The sequence below is a fragment of the Scleropages formosus genome, chromosome 15, assembly GCF_900964775.1.
Source record: "Scleropages formosus chromosome 15, fSclFor1.1, whole genome shotgun sequence".
Lineage (NCBI taxonomy): Eukaryota > Metazoa > Chordata > Actinopteri > Osteoglossiformes > Osteoglossidae > Scleropages > Scleropages formosus.
The window spans coordinates 16332519-16356309 of NC_041820.1; the positions used below are offsets into that span (position 1 = coordinate 16332519).

At 41.0% G+C, this 23791-nt stretch overlaps 1 protein-coding gene across 15 annotated transcripts in view; it reads left to right on the forward strand.

Moving 5' to 3' along the window:
• nrxn3a (neurexin 3a) overlaps positions 1 to 23791 on the forward strand; it is a 223762-nt gene that overhangs the window by 150074 nt on the left and 49897 nt on the right. For all 15 annotated transcript variants that reach the window (XR_001964926.2, XM_018727532.2, XM_018727531.2 and 12 more), the window contains one exon: positions 13143 to 13324. Coding sequence is in view for 14 of the 15 variants with exons in the window: in XM_018727532.2 (XP_018583048.1) it covers positions 13143 to 13324 (182 nt within the window). In the remaining variant the exon portion in view is untranslated. The remainder of the gene's footprint in view (positions 1 to 13142; positions 13325 to 23791) is intronic.

Consider the following 23791-nt stretch of genomic DNA (forward strand, 5'->3'; position numbering starts at 1 on the left):
TTCAGATTTTATTAGCTGGTTTTGTCTAATAATAAGTCAATTCATTTTCACTTCATTCTGCATTTACAACCTTTGACATGCACCTCAGCAGCGATGTCCAGTAATTACCATTCAGTGCATGGACACTTTCAAATTTGCCTGTCCTTCAGTTGTGTAGACAATGAAGCTGCTTGAAGAAATAAAGTCAGTGACATGGTTGAAAGTAGAAATATAGCAGTCAGAAATCTCTACAGAGGCTTCTCAGAAAAGGTCAGTGAAATTCAGTGTGAGAGCGAGACATACTGCAGATGTGCAGAGAGGAGAGTAAGAGCACAGAGAACTATGGCTCCTTTATAAACATCCACTCATGAAGACGACCTCTTTTTGTCTTAATATGACTTGGCAACCAGACACATTAATGCAAGGAATCACCCAGTCATTTGTTTGTTGTTTGTAGCGCACAGAAACCCAGGGCTCTGAAATGGCTGCTGGCACACTTTTCTACATTTAGGCTGGCATGGTGCTTTTTGAAAATCTCTGACAAAGATGCTGTCAGGGAGAAGATTCATGAATTGAAAAATAACCTTTTCCTATCAAGTGTGTTAAATAGTGTGTTTAGACTAATTAGAAGTATAGCTGTGTTTCTTGATGGAGTAGATATATATAGTTTTCTTTGCTGAAATGTAAGCTGAGATTAATCTTTTGAAATGGTTTGCTTCCTCCTGGTGTCTGTGTAGGCTCCCCTGATACCTGTAAAGGTTTGTGCCCAGCAGGGGGGACAAACAGACCAGCTTGTCATCTTTTGCAGTTGTTGATCAGTCTGTGAATCTGGTTTTGCAGCAAGGCTTCCACATCTTCATGCTGTAGTGGATCTCCTTGTCTAGCAAGAGCTTAACAACCTCTGGATCCTGGGCCTTCATTTCATCTTAGCTTGAGGGTCACACTGAGAGGCATATCTGGGAGTTTTTTCAGACTATCTGTAAATAGGATAACAAAGTGGAAGTGATTCTTGTTAAGGCTTTCGCACCAAGACCCAACATCACTGAGGTAGTGGTGTGTTGCAGAGAAGATGATTACTGTGTGTCAAGGTCTGTGGCAGGAAGAGGCAGAAACATACATCCTGATATGATGTAGCATTAATACATGGAGAACCACAGGACTTGTCTCCGCAGTTCACATTGCAACATCTAATTTTTAGTGGCCCACTGGACATGACTGAAACTTTCCCCCTGTCAAAACATGTGAATTATGCCCAATTGTCACTTTTATTGGAGCACAAGACAACCAAGGAACTTTACAGGGTTACAAAGGTTGTGTCACTCTGTAGTAATTCCTCCTAAAGCGCCATTGAGCTGCCTTCTGAGTAATCAATTATGTTGTATTGCTTTATTGGAAACAAATGATCTCCCTGTGTTCTCTCTTAGGGGAAACTGGTAGAAGAACAAAGGTTCTGTTTGGATGCAATTATCCTCTCATTGATACCCTTGAATATTGGTTCAGATTTGTTCAGGGCAACTGTCTGTCAAGAAGAGTGATTGAGCTGGGACTCCTATGCCCAATCTCTAGCTGGAACTGTGTCCAGTACACGCAATACCCGGTCATGAAGGTGTTTTTATGTCATCAGTAGAACGGGAAGCAGGGAAATGGAGTGTTTTTACTGAAAAAGTAATAGCTTTGTCAATAAGGGCCATTGGTGTAGCATTGTTTCTCTTTCTGTGTCAAACTTAATTTTAGACTGCCTTGTATTATTCAATATCGGACCCATTCCTTGCATAACAAGATTAATGTGTTATGTAAACTCTCTAAATTAGGCAAATTCCTGTTAGAAGGAGGTCAAATTACCATTATTTCTTATGGAAAAAATAAGTTTCCTGGATGTAAAATGTCACCTGAAGTGATTTAAAATACCAAAATGTATTTTTATGTATACCAATGACACCAGAATATTTTGTAATACATGAAACAAAGTTACTGCTTCTTGCTTATCTTTTAGTGTTTTCATTTACTTATCTATTGCCAATAAGCCCTTATCCAATGCAAAGTTGTGCAGGTACGCTTTGTATTCAGGAAGTATAGGGTGTGAGGCAGGGTATACCCTGGACAGACAAATTTTGATAGTTTGGCTCCTGGATGTTTACAAATAAAGTTCATAAGATCTCTGCTACTACAGCTTTCACTCTGCAAAGCTTGAGACGTTACTTTGTAGGAGGCACTGTGCAGCATTACTAATGAATGTTTGATCTGCATTCCCACTATAGTACCCTTAATCAAGGTACACACCCTGAATTGCTCCAGTAAAAGTTACCCAGCTGTATAAACAGATCGATCATTGTAAGTAGTTTAACACTGTAGATTGCTTTGGAAAAAATGTGTTCACTAAATGTATTAATAATAATAATCATCAAAGGTTGTGACTGGCCATGTGATAAGAGGTAGGCATAGGCAGCAAACACATTAATTGGTTATGCTATGGAAGAAGCACAGTGTCCTTGCGGTTTGTAGAGTGCAACCCACAGTAAACAGTGAGTAAAATACTTGCTGAGGAGGTAACATAGAAAATGCACTGTATACTATGCTTAACAATAAGCCTGCTCTATGAAAAAGGACACAGGTTTTCATGCGCAACTGAAACAATTTTTCGTTCTACGGGACCCCGTTATATAAGGGCTGAGGGCATATTAATGTTAAGTTGTTATAATGTTGAACACTTAGCAGGTATTCACTTCAAAGTTCAGAGCCACATATCAAATCATTTTCTTTGCTGTACTATGCCTTTGCATCCATCTATGACCAAATTGACTCCTTTAGTAATGTCAGGGGTTCTTACTTTTCATGGAAACAAAACATGCACACATTTAGATATTATCAAATTAAGAAAAATTTATGTGCTACAATTTGCAGTGTTTGTAGATAAGTGCACATTTTGTGTATTGTAAATGTATTTCTGCACTAAAAATCATATTGTTAAACACTGCAGGTTAGAGTTGAAAATTAATTTTCTGGGCAATCAGTTACTTGATCTAACAGCAGCACTTGACAGTGCTTGTATGAAATAAACACCTTCCAGCAAAGCACCAACATTATTTATTTATTCATTTATTTTCTCCTGCTGCTTTTGATATTCAGTTTTCACTATTTGTTTAAAGTCCTGAGTGGATGTCACTGAGCTGTGATTGGCTTCTTGATGGTGCAGTAAAGCTGAAACCTTTGTGTACTGTACTGTACTTTGTTTACTGTTCCATGTTATTCCCTGTACCTGTGGAGACAGACTCACTGGGTTGTATCACAGCACAAGGTACCATACCACTGGCTTGCTTTTTCCCAGCTTCAAAATGTACATCACAGAGATCTCTTCTGGCTTTCTTAGTGTTAGAGTTCAGTGCAAACATTTATACACAGTGACATACAACTGATCTTAAACATTTACGCTGTGATAGGTAAAACACATCTAATGCTGGCAGAAGGATTACAAGAAAGTGGTTTTCACTGTCCTCCAGAAAAATGTAGTACCGAAATGTATTTTTTTTTTGTATCTATCAGTGTTATGGATTTTTTTGTGTTTTGCCCTTTTGGCTGTCACATTAATGTTCATTGTTCATACGTGGATTGTTGAACCAGAATTTTTAAAGGTAATAGAAAACATGACAACACAAATGCAATTTTTCTTTTTCTTTTTTTTGTGGAGTGTTTATGTAGTTCCTCATCCTGCTTTGGAGCTGTTTATCTAAAATTTTATAGAATTCCAGCCTTAAAAGAGCTTTTGTATAACTTGTCTGGCACAGCTTTCTTTTTCATCTCCAGATCCTTCGTCCTTTTATATCACTTATTCAAATCATCTATCAATTGTATACCAAATAGGTGGTTTTTTATGTTGTTTTCTACATACAGAATGAAAAAAAAATGTGCATTCAAGCAATTAGCCATAGCCTTGTCTTTTTCACTGTCTATATCATTTGATGCCTGAAGCTGACATGTAATTATAAAATCTTGCTTTCTTTCCATGCAGACATCATTTCAGTAAGTCATAAGATTTAGGCGATGGTTCTTGATGGTTTTTTTTTTTTTTTTTTTTTAAAAAAAAAAAAAAAAAAACAAAAGCAGTACTCTTCTTTGTATTTTGATATTAACTGGTTTGGTGAACTGCATCATAAGTTCTTTCCTATTTGGGCGCCTGGCAGACTTGTGTGGCTACATTCTGTAATATATCCTGGGATCCACATTATTGGTTTAAATATTTTCATGCTGAGAAATGTAGATTTCATGATATATTGCTGAATCTAGAGAAGACTGGCTTTGGGTCTAGATCCAAACTGACATTTCCACAGTACTTAAAGGTGGTGGTTGAGAGATCTGTGAAGGATTCATACCTTTCAACAATGTTATTTCTGAAGAACAATATAATATTTCTTGAAACACACCACGAAAGAGTCATCTTTGGCAGTACTGAATTTATCAACACTATAAAAGAGATAGCAGGAACACAACTTTTGCCGTTTCTAAAAGGCTACTCCTTAAACACAGTGTAAATGTGCCTGGGAGCTGCTTCTGGGTTGGCTTTTTTCTGATCTGGAATGCAAATCCTGAGGTGCTGTTTTCCCTGAAGACTTCACAAGAAGATCTAGGACCACTCTGTTAGATCTGCTTCCGAAATTCGTTCAGCCCACTCCTGTGTACACACCTTTAATTAGCCTTGTCTGCTGTTTTGCTTACTACTTTTAATGCTACTGGCATGAAGAGAGAAAACAGATCAAGAAATTGTGTGTGTATGTAAAATGAACATGGCAGACTTGGTTCAACCAAACATGGGCATACAAACATCAAATGCGTAATCAGTTTCGATGCTGTCCTTACAAGATTCTGAAAAATTTAAGAATAAAACTAAACAGTTCGGCAGAGTTTCCAAAATCTACACAATCTAGTGGCATACTAGAGATGGCTCTGTGAGTGAAGTGTGTCAGAAAAGAGGATCTTTCTCTGTCCACTACTGAGCCAACCATAGGAGTCAAGGAGGTCTGTGAGTTGAGACTTGGGACTGTCCATCACAGAGGAAGATATGGACAGGTTGTGGTCACTGCATTCACCAACCCTTATCCAGATGTAACACAAGCCCTCCTAAAAAGCAGAGAGACAGGCCTTCATGTACTACACCTTCCCTGGGAAAACTGCATCTTAATTTATCTCTATTCCACAGCCCAGAAAACACCAGAGGGAAGCTGTAATGAGAGCTGTCCTTGTCACTCGCAATGCCTGATTGATTTATGGACTTATGAGAGGCAATCCATGCTTCATAACAATACAAGACCTACTGCTTCTCATCCTTGTTTTAAGCATCTGTTGTACACTAGACATGTTACTCTTACAGACGCACAATGGCTCCTACGTACTTCAGAAGAAACGATTGCCTGTGCTAGCTGAAAGGCTGGTTTCTTGTGTAAGTACGTATCTTACGTAGCTAATGCCGATGGATTGGGTGCTGTTGCCAGCAGTAACCTCTCGTTGCATTTCTATTCAGTCCATGTGAGTTTTGGTCTTTCATGAACAAGTGAAAGCAGCCTCCCCCCCCTTTTAATTTCACGTTGGGCTCACTTCAAAGGCAGCTGGTTTAGGCAGGGGTTTCTCCCTAACAAAAGAATAAGATCTACACAGGTGCTTATCTCTATGCAGCTCCAGCAGTCAGCAGAATTGACTGCTATCCGGAGTTCTGTGAAGAGGACAGTTTGCATGGAGCATCTGCTGCAAGAGTTGGCAGTTAGCTGCTGCCCCTGTGCTCTAAGAGCTGGTGTATCGCTGAGCAGGTGGCTCAGGACACCCTAACAGATAGCAGTGTGGGTCACTCACAAAGCATCTGAGAGGATCGTAAGAAAGGGAAACTAATTTTATTCCTATTAAGTATTTACTATTCTATTGTACTTTTTTTGGTTCTTGGGGAGTTGTATGCAGTGCGGCTTGTTTGTGAAGAAGGAAACTGCACTGTCCTTTGAAGTATTCCACATTTGAGATCTCTTCACTCAGGCGATTTTCCCCACATCTTAAGAGCCACTAACAAGACTGAAAGGTGCTGCACTAGACTATCCAAGTAATTTCCCTGTCGTCTTGTCCGTGATTTTTCAGTAGCTGCGACCAATGTGGGCAGCTTTTCGTCGTTAAATGTGAAACATCAGGATAGAAGCTTGGACTCACTGGAGTCACTACTCCTGCCGCTGCTGTTGTCTGCAAACCGCAGGGAGCTTGGAGTTTCAGCAGGCTCACGGCTGACAGGAGCACAGTGTTTCTCTGCAGCAACGTCCTTGCTGCTTCCAGAAACATCAGACAGATTTGTGGACCTGTGATGTAGTACGATGAGCTCTGTGCGAGGGGAACAGGAAAGCATGCAGCCAAGCTTCTGCTCGATGCAGCCAGTCTCATCCTGTCTGTGGAACCTCTCTCTCTCCAGTTTCATATCCTGCAGCAGAGCATTGGGTTTCCATCTGTCAGTCAACCTCCCCCCAACACAACACCTAGTCAAGACAGAAAATTAAAAACGAAAACAGTACTAACACGGAGCGAAAATACGACACCTTTATTTTAGGAAACATCACCCCACATGTCATCTTTTATTGCTTTAAAATCGGCATACGTATTTGAGCAGTATATGAGGATTCTTAACCTCCAGTATATACTTCAGATGTGATCACCACTCACAGGGGATTTCAGATGTGAAATATAACATGGCACATTAGATCAATATTTCATGTCACGGTTGGATGAAGACGGGTCTTATGAGAGGATCAGGGGTTTCAGTGTGCCAGCGATGTGTCAGTTTTGTGCATTTAATAAATTAAGACCTTAAAAATCAATTTGGTCTTATATGCTGTCTACCTCTGTTTTTGCAAATTAAGTCAAGTTGTGGCTGGCATGAGACCAATAGGTAATTAGCTCGCCCACAACGCTGCATCCAGCTGAAAACTGTTCAGACAAGAAGTGTTCTTTGTGTTTTATGACTTGGTGTCTTTTTTTTCTATTTGAATTTTTGGAATTTGGCTCAGCTTTATGAGCAAAACAATTGCTAGTGGGCTAGAGTCTACTCCAATTAACCCTACCACTTACAAAAACAAACATTCACATCATATGGGTAGACAGCGAAGTGAAGGGGTCTTGGTGCCGACTTGAAAATGACCATAAAGTTCATAGCATCTCCCTCAACAACAAATTATATTTCTGCAAGCTGCGTTAAGAGGATGGGGTTGCCATGGCAACAAGGGGACCAAGGTTTGTCTGATGTCTCCAACAGGCCAGGGAGCCAGAATAACTTGGATTTATGGCACATTGCAGAGGGATATTGTGAGACAATGACCATTAACACATATTATGAAGCACCAGATTATATGAAACCCAACATCCATCTGCTTTATTAAAACAAAGGATTTTACAAAAAGAACGCTTAAGATGAGCATTCAGCATTCTTAGTCACTGGGTTCACATCTTCTTAAGTGCTTCTTTTATGGTTTTTGATATAAGGAATTGGCAAGCAAAGGAATGAATTCAAATGCAATTTATAAATCTGAGTTGTTTACAGTATGTATCAAGAAAACTTACCCATGCCATTGAGCATCCTTTCAGCCTGAACTACACCATGGATGGAGGGCTTGGGAGATGGAACATCCATGAGATGCTGTATGAACAGCAGTAGGTATAAAGCACCTCTTTAGTTCTTGCAGCTAAACACTGTACCTGGAACAGTATACTGCTGATGTACTTACTGCAGTAATTCACAGTTGTTATGGATCATGGGTCCACATTTTGTTTTAATTCTGGCAGTACTCAGTAATCACTGATTTCATGAGAACTTAGATTTTATTTTCCCATAGTGAATTTTTGCCAGCTTCAATTCAGAAATTGTCTCCAACCTGTCTGGCTTCTGGAAAAAAGCAGTACAGTCCCCCCACATTATGAAGGTAATGCATTCCTGGAAAAACCCTTTGTAAAGTGAATTTTCATAAGAGGAAGACATAATTACCATTAGGTTCATTGGTAAAACTTTTTCTAGGGTTGACTGATTCACATTTATGCTAAACTATGACCAAGTGCCATTAATATGGACACAGTTCAAAAGTTGATATTAGTTACCATAACACTACATAGCAAGGCATTTTTATTAGCTTGTCTGTAATATTGTATGGTTCTCTGTCTGCACTCATTCAGCTCTTTTATAGCTACTACATACCAGGAAGTTGACATCATCTGGATAGTCCAAACATGGGTCATGATTACATTGATCATCGGTATCCAGCCTTTTCTTGGAGAAAAGCCACAGTCATTACTGTAAACTGGTTCAAGGGCATTATAACATAGTAAGAGGGTCTTGTATGTCTCAGATTGATAAAATATTTTGTATTGTCAAGTGCAATGGTATTAAATACATTACCCACTTCAACATACCCTTATTAATCATTTAACTGATACATAGATGGATATCGCAAACTTTTCTTGCCACACACAATTCTTGTAAAAGTCCAGCAAAGAGAAATCATTAACTTCTCTTTTAAGTTGCACATATGCAGAAAATGAATACAAAGAAAATAACACTCCAATGGGCTGCCATCCTGTCTTTTGCACTATTCTTCCATGATAGGCTCTGGACTGCATAACCTTGCACAGGCAGTTAAAAACAGAGAGCGATTCTAGTAAGTACCATGTTTTACTACTGAGGATCACTGAGCTGCAGCTGAACAGGGTGCTAAGCCAGCAGACCCCCAACTGGGGACAGCAGATCTGCCGTTAGCTGTTTTGTCACTTTTGTTACCAGCTACTCATTTTGTGTCTCACTTTAACTATTACTGTGTGATTTAATAGAATGTATAGTATTTATGATAGATATACATTAATAATTTACAGATGTTCTCATGGGCCACATTGCAGGATGTGGTGGGCCATGGGTGGGGCTGAGCTACATTATAACAGGTGAAAGGTGTTCAGTCTACAGAGTAGATTGCACTATAGTGGATATGTGGAAAGTTAAGCAATATGTTAAAAGATTAAAAACTCATAAGGAGGATTCTTTCGGTGGGATTATATTTAGGTGGTGGCAGCATGACACTGCAGCTGTTAGTCCGGGTGCCTCACAGCTCCTGAGTTCTGTGTCTGGAAGTCGGTTCAAATGTGGCTCAGACTATGTGGGGTTTGCGCACTCTCACCATGTCTGTGTGGCTTTCCTCCAGATGCTCCAGTTTCCTCCGAAAGTCCAAAGACATGGATTTGTGGTGTAATGGTGACTAAATCATCTTTCATGTCTGTGTATGAGTGAGTAGGTGTGTACCTGATTACCATGCTACTGACTGGGGTACCCTGCCTTGTTTCCTGTAGACTACTGCCACTTTGCACGGGACAAGTGGTTATTGATCACGGGTAAATGGATGCTACAAATGGATTGTTTTTATTTAACTTTTTTCTTTGGTAAAAAGATTTCAATCTGAAGGGCAGTCCTTGGTTGTAAATTAAAAAATAAAAGCATTTTAATAGCAGAACAACTGTCATATGTAGCTATGGTATTTGGTAATTAGCATAACGTGCAATATAGAATAGGTCATGAAAACAATACCTATTGTATATTTCTGCTGAATGTTCCTCAGATGTCAGACAGCTATCCTGGTTTTGCTGAACCTATTCAGATTAGGATTACATGTTTTTGAAAATTAGTGTGGTTGCTGCAAAGCCACCTCTATCAACATCCAATTTCTCTACCCAGGTCCATCTGGTTATGCCATTTTTCAGTGTCTCACAATGATGCCTTCACTCATTCTTTGGTGTCATGTCTTCACCGGACTTGCCACTTGCTTCTTCGCTGCTCATTGCATCAAATGCTGTAAGTGCAGCAGTAAGAGGAGAACTAAGAGAAACGGAGTCAGAAGTGGTAGAAGCACTAGTAAGGGTGGCAGGACTGTCATGATGTGGACAAGTTGAGACTGAATGTATTTCAGCTTCTGCAGATGTGCTGAACTTTGCACACAGATCCTGAAACTGAAGAAGTGTGACAGGTTTTGGGGAGGGGTATAAATACATGATAAGTAGCTTAGATTTTCTGTCATTGTGAGTCTTCCATTTTGTTTCATCAGTCAGTTTGCTTTGATTTTTATTTTTAAGCAATTGACCTAGATTTTATGCACCGGTCTGAAGGTAATCATGTTAAATATACTGGTGAAATCAAAATGACTGGGCTTCTGGGGACTGTCTTGTGTCTCTCTGGAACCACCTGCCCCCCTGCACCCACAGTGGAGCCCCACTTTAATCACACTCTTATCTATGGCGCTGCAATCCTATTGCTCAGCTGATAGATTTCAATCCAGTGATTTTCTCTCTTTTCAGAATCACACAGTAACACAGCCCTTCTCCTGAGACTCTCCTGCAAAGGGACCCACGCAATTTAAAGCTTGCTATTTAAGATATAAATGGAAGGATGAAAATCTGATAACAGCTCCATTGCCATGTGCTTGATCAAAGTGACCCACATAGATTCTTGTCTTGCATTCAAATACAATGACGTCTCGCCTCATATTATTACTACAACACTCGAATTCATCAATATTGCCAATGCAGGCGTAGGCTTGATGGTTCTGCTGCCCCTCTTGTTTAGCAGTGATTTCTACATTTTATGTATTGGGAATCTGAAGGTTTTGTTTGATTTGGTTCCCCCCTCTAAGCTCCTGAATTATTCATGCGTGTATCTAGCGCTGCTCGTATGCACCTCTTGTCACGTGCCAGAGATGGGATACTTTGGCACATGCAGGCACCTGCTAGCCTTCGTCAGTCCCCGCTTTAAATATGAATGAAGTCCGAAGTTTCTCAGGTGGTAGTGCTGTCTGTGTGGAAAGATGGACTGCATACAGATATTTGTCCTCCTCCTGTGTCCTGTCTGGAATTTCAGGAGCTCTCAGCATTGATCAGTTCATCAGTTGGGTCCAATGTAAGGCCGCTGTGGTGACCACATGGATATACTGTACCAGGGTGGCATATGCTGTGGGACTATGCTTCACGTTGTCGTCGTCGTCGTCATCTATGGCTATTGCAAAAAGTGGGCTCCCTGCCTGTGCCAAGAAAATATACACTCATATTTTTAGTTTCTCACAGAATTGTGTGTGCCAGCAATAGAGAAACAAACCTTTTTCACCGTTTTGCATCCCACTGGACACAGACCAACCACCCCATTACCAATAGGTTGTGGGAAACTGCTACAGGAAAACTCAGTTACATCAGAAAACTAACACAGCCGCTGTAGATACTTAATTTGGAACTCTATGATTATACTCTATAGCTCCTCATAAAGGATGGCATGTGGGTGTCAGATGGCTCCCATCTGTATGCAGAGTTCAGTGCATTTGCAGTCATTGGCTGAAGGCTTGCCAAGCTGGCCTCAGGCACTGGGATGGCAAGCACTGGTGCACAGTGAGGGCATCGTTTTGACTGACATGGTGTTATCATTAATAAACCGTATGCATTAAACAGACAGGATAGCTTCCAGCACACAAGCTTTCTGTAGAGTCACTTGCAGCCACAGCTTAGTGTATGCCAGTTTCCAACATGCCTTTCTGTAGTGGCCACTCCTCCACGGGCACTAGGAGCACAGTGGGCAGTTGTATCACTTCAAGATGTAGGACTCATGTCTCTATTTCATGATCACTGCAGATTCTAAGACCATTTTAGAAACTTTTTGGTATTCTGAAAGCACATTTTTCTGCACTGTTCAGCATGTGCAAAGAAACGATTTCAGTAGCAATCTGTGGGCAGCACGGTGGCACAGCGAGTAGCGCTGCTTTCTCACAGCGCCTGGGTGGTGCGAGAGGACGTGGGTTCGATCCCCGCTCAGTCTGTGTGGAGTTTGCATGTTCTCCCCGTGTCTGCGTGGGTTTCCTCCGGGTGCTCTGGTTTCCTCCCACAGTCTAGAGACATGCTGTTCAGGTTCACCCAGAGTGTGGGTTTGTGGATGAGTGACCCAGTGTAAGTAGTGCATCTAGTAGTGTAAGTCACCATGGTGAATAAGGTGTGTGGGCTGATAACACTACATTGAGTTCATTGGAAGTCACTTTTGAAAAAAGTGTTTGCTAAATAAATGTACATGTAATGTGAATCAGCTTCTTAATTAGTTAATCCAGTGACTGTTCCATTAAATATTAATTATAAATGCAAGGTCTTGATGACAAACCCTGCTACTTTTTTTGGGTCTTTGTTTTTCTCAGACAATGTATGGACTATTCCAGTTTAAACCTGTTTGTAATCCTTTGTTTTCCTTTATTTTGGTGCCTCCGATTTAGAGGCTCGAGGCAGTTGAGCACATTGTCTCCTCTTGCTGACTGATGCTGAGACAGATGCTTATGCTGCAGCGGATTAAAAAGGCAATAATAACAGAACCTGCATAGCTTCAGTAAGTGGGAGTGCGAATGGAGCTGGAAGGCACCAGTGTGGTGGCTTTCCACAGACAGCCAGGTGTTACACATCGTGCGGTACCGAAGGAGGCCTGAGGGCCAACAGCCGTAGTTTAAAGACAGACGTGAGGAAGGAAGTACGGCAAATGTGAAGACAGAGAGTTGGAATTTATTTAATTTTTTGATTCTGTACTTAGAAATGAAAGAGCAGCTGGCCCTTTTACTGCTTTTGCCCATATCTGATGAGAGGTCAAAGAATCTGAAATCTCACCACAGATTTGCTGTTGCTGTAACATTTGATAGTACTTTCTATATTTCATCAAGGCCATTCTCTGCACCTAACCAAGCAACACTTACTCATTTTAGATACATTGTGGTGCAGAGTAAAACATAGGGCTGAACATAACATCACGTTTATACTATTGCCTTGTCAACCTGTTTAAAGTGGATAGGAGCAGTAAACAGTAAAGAACAGGAGTGTAATGTCTCTCTCTCTCTCTCTCTCATATTAAGTCTTGTTTTCATTTGGTGTCTTCATTCCTGTGGGGGGGATGGGGAGTGACTTATAGAAAAAAAGATCTTTTAAACTGCAAAAAATGGATTCTGAGAGGGGTTCCTGTCGACCTGCTCAGCTCAATAATAGCTAGCCAATAATTAATAATGAAAAATGTCGTCAAACTGAATTTGTGTACATCTCACATAGTGTTGTTTCTGATCATAAGAGTTTTTTCACCTCCCATCTCAACAATCTGCCTGTTGTTTCTCCAGCTGGAACCACTTTCATTTTTGGAAAAGGGGGAGGCCTCATCACATACACATGGCCAGCGAATGACCGGCCCAGCACTCGCACCGACCGCCTGACCGTGGGCTTCAGCACCTCGCTCAAGGACGGCATCCTGGTTCGCATTGACAGCGCCCCTGGCCTAGGAGACTACCTCATGCTCCACATTGTGAGTAACTACATTACATTTTCAAACCGTGTGGAACTTTGGCCTGGGATTCAAGCTTGTGCTCCCCTCTTTGCACAATCCTATATCAACATTATCAATATTAGCTTATGCCAAAATACATTAGACAGCATGTGAAACTACAGTTATGTATTGATAGTTTACCATGAGAAAAATGGGCAAGAAATTTTGCTTTACAACTATGCTTCAGAAGTACAAGCATTTCAGCCTCCTTGTTCTGAGAGGCAACATTTTTCCAGCACCATACTTCCTAATGGACAGAGCTATGGTCCTAAATGGCACTACATGAAAAAGAGGCATGCCCCTATGGGGTTGTCTAGGGGGCAGACCCATGGCTCTAGGAGACTCCCTAAGAAACACAGCCATATCCCTAGGAGGATGCACAAGGGTGAGGGCCATAGCCTTAGGAGGCTCACTATGTAACAGCGCCATAGCCTTGGGAGACTACCAAGGGGCTGCAGCTTTAAGTGTAGAAATTTCTCCAAGGAGTAAAGCAATGACTCTATACAGTTCTGTAGAGGATAGAGTCATGGCCGTAGGAGACAGCCTAAGAAAAAGAGATACGGCCTTTGGTTGCTCCACCATGGTACGGTGATATGGCTCATCGTGGCAGTTGTGACTAATCTACATTAGGCTGAGTAGTTTAAATATAAAGATGAGGTGTTTGAGTGCTTTATGCACTATATTCTTGTGGTGTGTACCAGAGATTATATAAAGTTTTTTTTTTTTTCTAGCATGCACTGTGTATTGATTCTTGTCTAAGGAAAAGAATGAACGTGATAGATATATAAGGTACTCTCTGAACAGAAACTGCCAGAGTAACTTATTTTTCCTTGAGTGTCACAACTAATGGTAGGACAAGTATCAGGCTGAAATTAGCCTTCATGTTTGTGCAAGAATGTGGTCATCTTTTGAATAATTCAGCAGTCCTATAATGGATGCTTGCTTAGTAATTAACCTTATTTACAAGATAAAAAAGAGACATTTTAGGCTGAGTTTTCAGCAGGGGGGTCATTGCTTCATAAATAAAATATGAAGTGATTCAGCACTAAGAATGTATTTCTGGCATTAGTATCTGGGAAGAAATGTGACTACGGAACAGTAAGCATATAAAGTAAAACAGGATGTGCCAGAAAACAAAAGGCATATATGAATTCATCTGCTTTATCTATAGAATAAGAAAAGAACTCATTACTAAATGTAGTTTGTAGCTTTCTTCAGTCAGTGTGAGCTGTTTTTTTTTTTTTTTTTTTTTCTTTTCTTTTTTTCAACCTTCTGTAAAAAGATTTAAAATTGACCTACTTCCCAGTGAAAGGCTTTTACTTTACAAAGACTTTTGTGCCCTTTTTAAGTAAAACGATCACAGCCCTCAAGGGCTTTCTTAAATGAGTGTCCATGTAATTTCAGTGCTACTGTATGTCCATGTTTGTGTTACCATCGTAGCCTCTGTTTACACTTCTACTCGCCGAGCAGCTTTACAGGGGTATCCCCTCTCCCCCTTTTATATCTCAGCTAAACTTGTGGTGATTGCACTGGCCACAATTGTACTGTTAGTAACATTTTGGTAATTATTACATTGATATTAAATTCCAATCAAGAAGAAATGATTGACCTTTGCTGACCTGAAGACAAGCTGAAGTCAGATCTAGAAAAGAAAGGATTCCAGCCCAGGTTGCTGCTGCTAGTCCAAGGGTTTGTCATGCTACCATATTCCTCATCTGTCCCCTGAGTTCATGCAGAACATGCCATTTCACCAGTAGGCGTCCATTTTTTAACCTTTGCAGGGCATATCCAACACCTCCCCAGAGGAATACCTTGTTGGACACACTCCCAGTGCTGACTAAATGTCAGTGGTCTTCAAACAGGTTGCTACTGAAATGACAGTTTCAACTGCAGAACATGCAAATAAAAGCCCATCAAAGGAACCCAACAAAAAAGAGAAAAATGTATGAGTGCAGAAAGAAACAATGACAAGTTCTGGTGCCACACCAAAAATGCATTTTCCTCATGGTGCCTATTGTTATCTGTGTTGCTCTCTTGTTCTTACCTTGACCATGATATTCCAACTATTAGCTTGTCACAAAGCTCATCTCTTGGAAATTTTTCTACACACATGAAGATGTGTGTGCTTATACATCCCTAGCTTTAAAACAGACCGTAAATGAACATAACCTTCTGGAGCTGACACTTTAACATAACACACTGTATGTGCTAAAATTAATTTATTTGTAATTTTGGTAGATAAAACTCTGTCTTTGCAGCAATACTTTGCTGGCAGCAAATCTGAAATCAGAATTTAACCAAAATTTACAGTTTTGGTGTTTAATATATGAAAAGGTTGTCAGCAACTATTACGATTTAGTTTTCCTCATTGACTTAATTTCTCCATGACTCGCAATCAGAGGTCAGCTGGGAGTTTTCCAACGTACTGCTGAAGCCACAGCTTGATCTTTGATCGAGGAGCTAGGTGTCCAGTTGCGGTACTTTGTCTCATGCAAAACACCCTATCACGATGGCATTAGCAGAACTTCCCCACACAGCACAGCCTAGTTCTACTGCTTAACTTCTTATTAAAAAGTACCTATATGTTTTAAGATCATTTTGGAAAATTTCAGCGTAAAACAGCTCAATATCTTCTTTTCCTGTTCTAATCAATGTTAGATGCTTCTTTACCAAAATGATCTCCAGTACTGCTAATGACTTGCAGAACTCGTTTCCAGCTTGTGTATAGATGGAAACGAATGTAGAACAAGGACACAGAATACATGTCCCTTCAGACCAGTGTACTGCTGATCACTCCAAGAAGCAGTGTGAGGTATGGTAGATACAGTGTTCAGAGGGAAAGTGGTATGAACACACTACACAGAGGACCAGCAATATGTGCGCGCACACACAGACACACTATACAGATTACCAATAATATATTCCACACGTGCATACAGCAATAGCACGATAGATGCATTCCAAGGCCCTCCAAACCTACTTGTCCACTTCCCGTGCGACCATGTACAATTAGTCACGTCCCTACAGGATGCAGAGGCTGACGGAAACCTAACAGTCTGACCTAATCCAGATAAACACCCCATAATCCTGCCGAGTATAATAATGAGCATTCATTCAGCCCCTAATAGAGTTCATTTGTTGCTCACCCCCTTGTGAGCAGAACAGGCTCTGTTCAATCAAAAAGTATGTAATTCTTGTTTAATAAATTTTTTTATATAATTTAAGAAATACATTTACAGAACAAGAATGCTTTACGGACTTAGTGTTTAAGGGTAATTATTTTTTGGTTGTTTCAATAATCATTGATACTAAATAGACAAGACACTTAAGCAGGCAAACTTAAATGCAATAATCAAAGATCACTGCAAAATGCTTCCCACAACTGTTTCGACATAACATATTTCTAGTTTTTACGACAACGGTCATGATGGTAATGTCTGTAGCTAACCCATACTAACCTGGAATTTTGTACTAACATTCTTTTATTAAATCTCACTTAGCTTAATCAGTACTCTACTTCATGTGCATTTTGTTAAATTTGTAAGGTTTAATCAGTATTCTCGCTGGTTAATTTAAATTTGCAAATTTAATTAGTACGACGATTGTTCAGTTTATCATCATGCAACACCACAATAACCTTGTTCAACTTTAGCATTTCATTATTCCAAGTCTTTTTTGTGACTCACCTGAATCTTCTTGGATGTAACATATCAAAGTAATTTTTAATCACAGCACTTGAGAGTTGTCAGTGCACCTTCATCACTTCATGGTTCTGAACAGGGAGGTTAATCAGATATTAAAATTCAGACATTTTGTAGTAGTATTCACAAGGCAGTAGCTATGAGCTTCCATTCACCACTTACTACTTCATATTAGAAGTGTTTCATATAACTGGCACCAAAATGAGAAAACTACTGAAGAGTAGCCAAGGCAGCAGGTTACCACAGAGAGCTTAGTCATTTAGTCAAGAATGCCTCACCAAAAATGTTCTGTTTGCCAACTATAATAATAGATTCTATTAAGCAATTGTTTTTTAAATTCAACCCCTTGTTTTTTACCCCAGACAAAGAATGTTATTAAACTGGTATTAATACTCTTTGTAGACTTGGTTTTTATGTAAATTTTGTAGGGAACACAAAATTTTCTTGATCTTGTTCTCTTTAACATGTCTAAGAGCAACTTGTACATCATTGAAATCACATTTCAGACAGCAGAACACCACCGGGAATAAGCACCGTACACTTGTCATTAATTCTGTCTCCAGAACAAGGCCTGCTTTGACTTCTCTCCTTGTTTGTCCCTTTAAAAAGTTATTTGTGTAATGTTGTGCTTGAAATCTATTTTTACACAGGGTAAATATTGCTAATTTGCTCAGTCTCCATGTCTGATTATCAGTGATTTGCATCCAAGTATTGAAACAGAGGTCTTTAGACTTGAAGCACATTATTTGAATCCATTTCCAGGTGGAATCAAGTGTTTCAGTTCTACTAGACCACTTGGGTTAATGACTGTTTTTTATTACTAGCAAAATTCAAATGTTGTCATTGCCATTAAGGAGGCCTTAGTATTTCTGAAGTTGTGAGCTGTAGACGAGTGGTGCTGGGTTCGCTGAGAATCGATGAACTGCAGTGTGTAATGTTCAAAGGAGTAGGACTGACCTGTTCCTATGTTTTCTCTGCTGCCTTTGGACTGTTACCTCTGATATATGAACCAATACTCAAAATTTTAATACTTCCTTCTAATGCTGTTTGAAATCTGACCCCACCTCAACCATTTTCCCCCTCAACAGAGCATGGTCCTTGTTCTTGCCAGTCATCCAGGTGCAAAGCCAGGGGAAAAGGGATGCTGCAGCATCTCTCTCAAGATTGATTGATTGATTGTTTGTATTTTTATTTATTTAATGTAGATTGGAACTGTAATGGAACTGTTTTCTCTTTGAGGAGAAAAAAGGTAGCTGACTGGTACAGGGTGCGGACGACAGGTTCAGTCTCCAGGGGGCTATCAGCTGGAAGTGCGTCAGCTTGACCCCCCGGTGCAAGCTGATGGATGGCTGCCACATTTAAGAGCAAACAAAACTGGGTCTTTCTGAAAAGCAGAAACGCAGACGGGCTCCGAAGCTGCAATGATAACAGCTCGTTCAGCTCCAGGTTTAAGTTCATTTTGTAGAAAGTGGCTCTAAAACCAAGACTAAGAACTGCTTCCTGACATTTTCTTGAGGTCAGGTTTCACTGAACAAGCAGATTTACTTCTACCACCTTTTCCTCAGCGTCCATTAACATGTTAGTCATGATATTTACCCTGCATACAAAACAGCCTTAGTGTTTTGACGGAAATAATAGTAACAGAAGTAGTAATATTTAGCGTCATCAATCTTGAGACATGATGGTAAGATCGATAAGACTATCATTGACATTTTATTAAATGATATTGAAGCAACAGCAAGAAATATGCTAGCACATTTAACCCTTTGTCAACTAACCAGCAAAAAGCACGGTGCCTGCAGTAGACGAGGGGCAGCAATGTAGACACTGAAACACCACACCTAACTTTTAACCCTGTTGATCTGCATGTTGTCACTGATCCAGTCAAACAGCAAAACAGATAATCTCATCACCAATACTTGGGTAAACATTAGAGGGAAATGAGACAGCTGTAACTGCTCAAGTTAACAAACATAGGCAGCTTAATTACACATCCCCTAGTGGCCCTCAGTGAAAGCAGCTCACTGATATATATTTCATGAAATAAGAGAAAGAATTTAAGAGCCAACACCAGCAGTTTCTCCTGAGTCCTGGTCCTCAGTGGGTTGTTATATTTAACATCCACTTCATTCATTTCTCCATTAAGCCAGATAAGACCTTTCCACTGTGTTTGTTTTTCCTTGCGTTTCTGAATTCTACACCTGTTTTCACTATCACATATTTTGAAAGTTACATTGGTGCAAACTGACCCTTGTTCAAATAGGTGAAGGAAGTCATTGGTACATTTTGAGTTTCAGCCAATTTTCCCTAGGACCCTGCTTATCATACTCCGAGGCTGAAGATGTAGTTCCTAGCACTACATCTTTCATGTCATTATTCATTTTGCGTTTGTCACAGATCATATATTTCTGTAAGGGTAGAGACCACAGTTGCATGGGTTGTCCCCATACATTTCCCTGCCAAGGGTCTTCAGGAAGACAACCCTGGAGCTTGTTGGAGCATAGCAAAGTCCCAGCAGAGCTGTGCCCTTGAAAATGCTGGGAATGTTGCTTTGCAGCAGTCCTGCAGTTATGCACAGCCAGGAGGGAGCTAGGTTGATGAGGCTGTCAGCAGCAGGCTTTGATTGCCTTAGGTCAGGCAACAGTTTGAATAGAGAGCGAAGGATGTGATCAAGCAGACTTTATCTTTTCAACATTTCCATTCTGAATGAAGGTAAAGTAAATCCCTTGAGGTTGCTAGCTCAAGAACCATTATTGGTCAGGACCAAATGAATTGTCTTCCCTGTCAGCAGAAATGTGTCTGGGTTCCATGGTTGTGAAGCACACGTGTCTTCATGGCTCCCATAAAGCACTGATTTTGGTTTAGAGTGGGCACAGTGGGCATGGAGATAAAGGCCTCGCACTTTCAGTAGTCCGGTAGGGGTTATTATGGCAGTGAGGAGGTGGGGAAGGCCATTACTGGAGCTACATTCGTCTCACTCCTGCCCCCCATGCAGCATATGCAGCCATTAAGTAATCAGGCGTTTTGAAAGGGCAGATTACAGGGCAGAAGGAGGGGGTACTGGGGCTATTCAACTGCTGCCACACGCCTGAAGTGGGGCTGCTTCGCCCACCTAGTGTTTATCTCCTGCAGGGAACACCAGGGCCTCTTTTCCCCAGCATGGTCACTAATGTGTGTAATTTACACACAGACATGGCTGCTCCTTGATTTCACTTCATGGGAAGCACAGAAAAAGGCCTTATGGGGTAGGAACTGATGAAGCTGTAACTCACAGTTTGAGACACCCAGAAGCCCACTGCCAAAAGCATAATCATGCCACAAAGTAACCAGTAAAGACACAAAATATTAAAATCATGTTCGGAGAACATGCAAGATAGATTAACAGTTTGTAAATGTGGTTTTACCAATCACTAATTAAGCTTGGCAGCACTGCAATGCTTGGAAGGTAACCACCATAATTAGTGTTTGAAAAATGTCTGAGAATAGCTCCGAAAGTCATCTGTACAGCGTCTTTAAATGTATTTTTGTTAAACTTAAGATGATTTTTTTTGGTAAAGGATTACCTCTAGCCCACCCCATCAAAAACTAAAGGTATTTCATTACGTGATGCCCACACCGAGTGCCGCCAACCAAATAGTTGCATTTACATTTGCTCATTTAGCAGATGCTTTTCTCTAAAGCAACGTACATCTCATAGAAAAGTTTGTGCATTATATTAGCAGAAAGAGTGTTAGATGCAGTAATATTTGTAATATTTGTACATTCTTTTATATGGAAACATTTATATTGCATAATTAGCTGCCTGAAGCTTTGTTGTTTAACAGGTATGATCTCAAAGTTATAGTGCATAAACATTTACACATTACATGAACTTAAGAGATCATGGGTGTAGTGAGTCCGGAAGAGGTGCTCAACATCACTGATTAATTAATTAGTTCTCAAGACATGCAAGGCATGATATTGAAGGTTTACTACTATTGTTGGAGAAATTTCTAGGTAATACACTTTATGTGTATATATATGTATACATGTACCCTACCAGGTGCTACTTCAGGAACACAGGCGCTATCTGCCTGTCTGCTGTTTGAAATGTTCTGATGTTGATCACATCACAGCCCTCCCCTTGCATCAGAACACCATCCCTCAGCACAGAGGTGTCTCTCCCCCTCCCTGTGTAGTGCCCCCATAACAGCTGCCTAACTAACTGTACAGCAGGAAAATACCAGCACATATGCTTCATCGGGCCATGAATATGTAAGCCCACTTGTTTACAAGAGCAAGAACCGGTCCTGATTTGCCCCTCTGGCTGTGGCCCTGACACAGGTGTGCCGTCCTTGTGCCTTACACGGCAGTTTGTTGAAATTCAAAAATATTTAATAATTCGAACTTTTGTTGAATGGCCGTGCAAAGCAGGCCACTTCCACTTTGTGATCTTTACTAAATTAGTGGCATTGCCAATGAGCCTCTTGGTGAAGGTGTTTTATAGTCAGGGATCTTCTGTGTGACACATTCCATTTCTGTGTGACAGGCACACACTGGAATGCTGGAAGCCAGCAACATTCTCCCATTGGTAACAGCGAGACCCATGTTTCCAGGCAGGCTGTCCTGGTTGCAGGCCCATCAACCTCTAATGCGAAATCAATCGGAGGGTCCCATCAGTCGAGGGGAAGAGCAGCGCTATTAAAGGGCTTCCTAACAGGCCACGCTGGGGGCCTGGGGCTCTCCAGCAGCTGGTTGTCGTATGGCAGTGTGGGCTTGTGCCTGGCCTGTGGCAGACTGATAGTCGCATCCTCCAGGCTTGGGCTGGTACACCTCCCATCTGCTGGAGGCTTTAAACACATTCTACCTTCCCAGTTAATGACTCAGTGCAGCTTTTTTGGGGATAAAACCTGGCTAGTGTAGGTAGCGTATTAATTAAACATGCTAATCACATTTTATTAATCTATTCATGTAGATATTCTAATTATACCATCACGAACACTAGTCTCTTCTGTTTTTATGGCTGCCTTTCACATTCTGTTAGAGGAGGGGGGGAGGGGAAGATTCTGAGAATAAGAGCTACTTTTGCAAGAAGTGGTAATATTCAGCTGGAGAATGAACTCTCTTTATATCAAGAAAGCTAAGCAGTATTTTAAGTGCAGAGGATGTTTTTTTTCCTTTTATTCCAGTATATAAAAAAAAGTTAATCATTTTTAGTATGTGATGTGCTCGAGTTTGTTTGTAAATGAGGGTGTTTCTCTGTGCGAATTCTTAAATGCAAATCTCAAGCAATTGTATGCTGTGAGCAGCAAGACTTCTCCCTGGAGGAGATTAGAGCTCACAGCCTCCCTCCTAGGAAAAACATTGTGAAGAAGACAGATCTTGCTTTTGAGTATGTCAAGACAGTGACAGCAAAGCCCCGTGACGCTGCCAATCCACATTAACTGTTGCATTCCCATCTGCGTTGAGACGCCAATGTGTTACAACCTTGGAATCTCCTCCCCTGCCTTGTCGCTGCAAGGGAATTGATTAAATGATCCCAGTCGCTAAGACGTTGTGACAGGGAAAGATTAACAACGGGCTCATAGTGCAGCCAAGCTGACGGGACGTATAGAGTTTGCTGTGACTGGAGGGTGCGGCGGGGCTCCTCAGCATGACATATTTCTGTTTAATTCCTCGTCTTACTCTCTTTCTCCTGCAGCCGCAAGAGCTCCTATGGCAGTTGTGACTGCGCTTTCTGACCATAAGTGTCTCCAGAATGGAGCTGATTGAAAATGGGTTGCTGTTACAGACCTATCCAGAAGTCACATGCCCCAATGGCCTGCCACCCCTACAGATCACACGGTGTCACGCAGCACAGTAAAAGCATGTAAAGAATAGAGTAATGATAATCCCTCGGTCAAAGTTGCAGTGCAGCACACAGAAAGGGCTACTGGAGGGACTTCAGTAAGCCAGGCTCTATGAATCTGTTCAGGTCTGAACTCGGCTGCCTCCCCGCGTCCCCTTTTCCCTCGTCTGGCAACTGCTTGGGGGCAATTAGGAGATGCTATGGTGGGCAGTAGCCCAGTCCCGCATTATGCATGTTTGTTTCCAAGTGAACCATGGATGCTGAATTGCTTTTCCATCTCATTTTTGTCCCATGTGAAAAAATTATTTATTTTTTTTTTTTTTGCTGGTAATTACAAAGCCTTCACAAATTATGGGCAATTATCTACTGTTACAGATTTCTTACTCTAAGATGTTTTCCTCTATTACCGTTTTTGCAGTCCTACACTGCTGGGTTTGCCTGCTCAGCGAAGATATGCTGGCCTTTCCGTATTTGAACCTTCTCTAACAAGCACCGGTCTCTGCATTGCTCTGCTAGAGTCAGACAGAGGTCCTGTGTGGACGTACCTGGTCTTTACCAGGTGTGCTCATGTGCAGCCGGAAAGATTGACAGGTGTAGCTTTCAGGCCGTATGTGATACAGAACACCCGTGACGCATAATTTTTAAAAAGGGACACACGTAACTTGCTCTGAACACAAGCCAAGCACAAGTGGCACGCTTCCAAAAACATGCCAGTGTGAGGTCAATGTGACTGCACTACTATGACCACTGGCTTGTGTAATGCTGTGTCAGAGGGGAGAGTAACAAAGAGCGACAGACGCGATGGGGATGGAGAAGCCTAGTTCAGATTAGCACGAGTCTAGCTGCCGTGCTCAGATAGATGTCTGTTCCTTCTTACATGCAAACATTATCTCTGCAGTGTGTGCTGAAAACCATCTT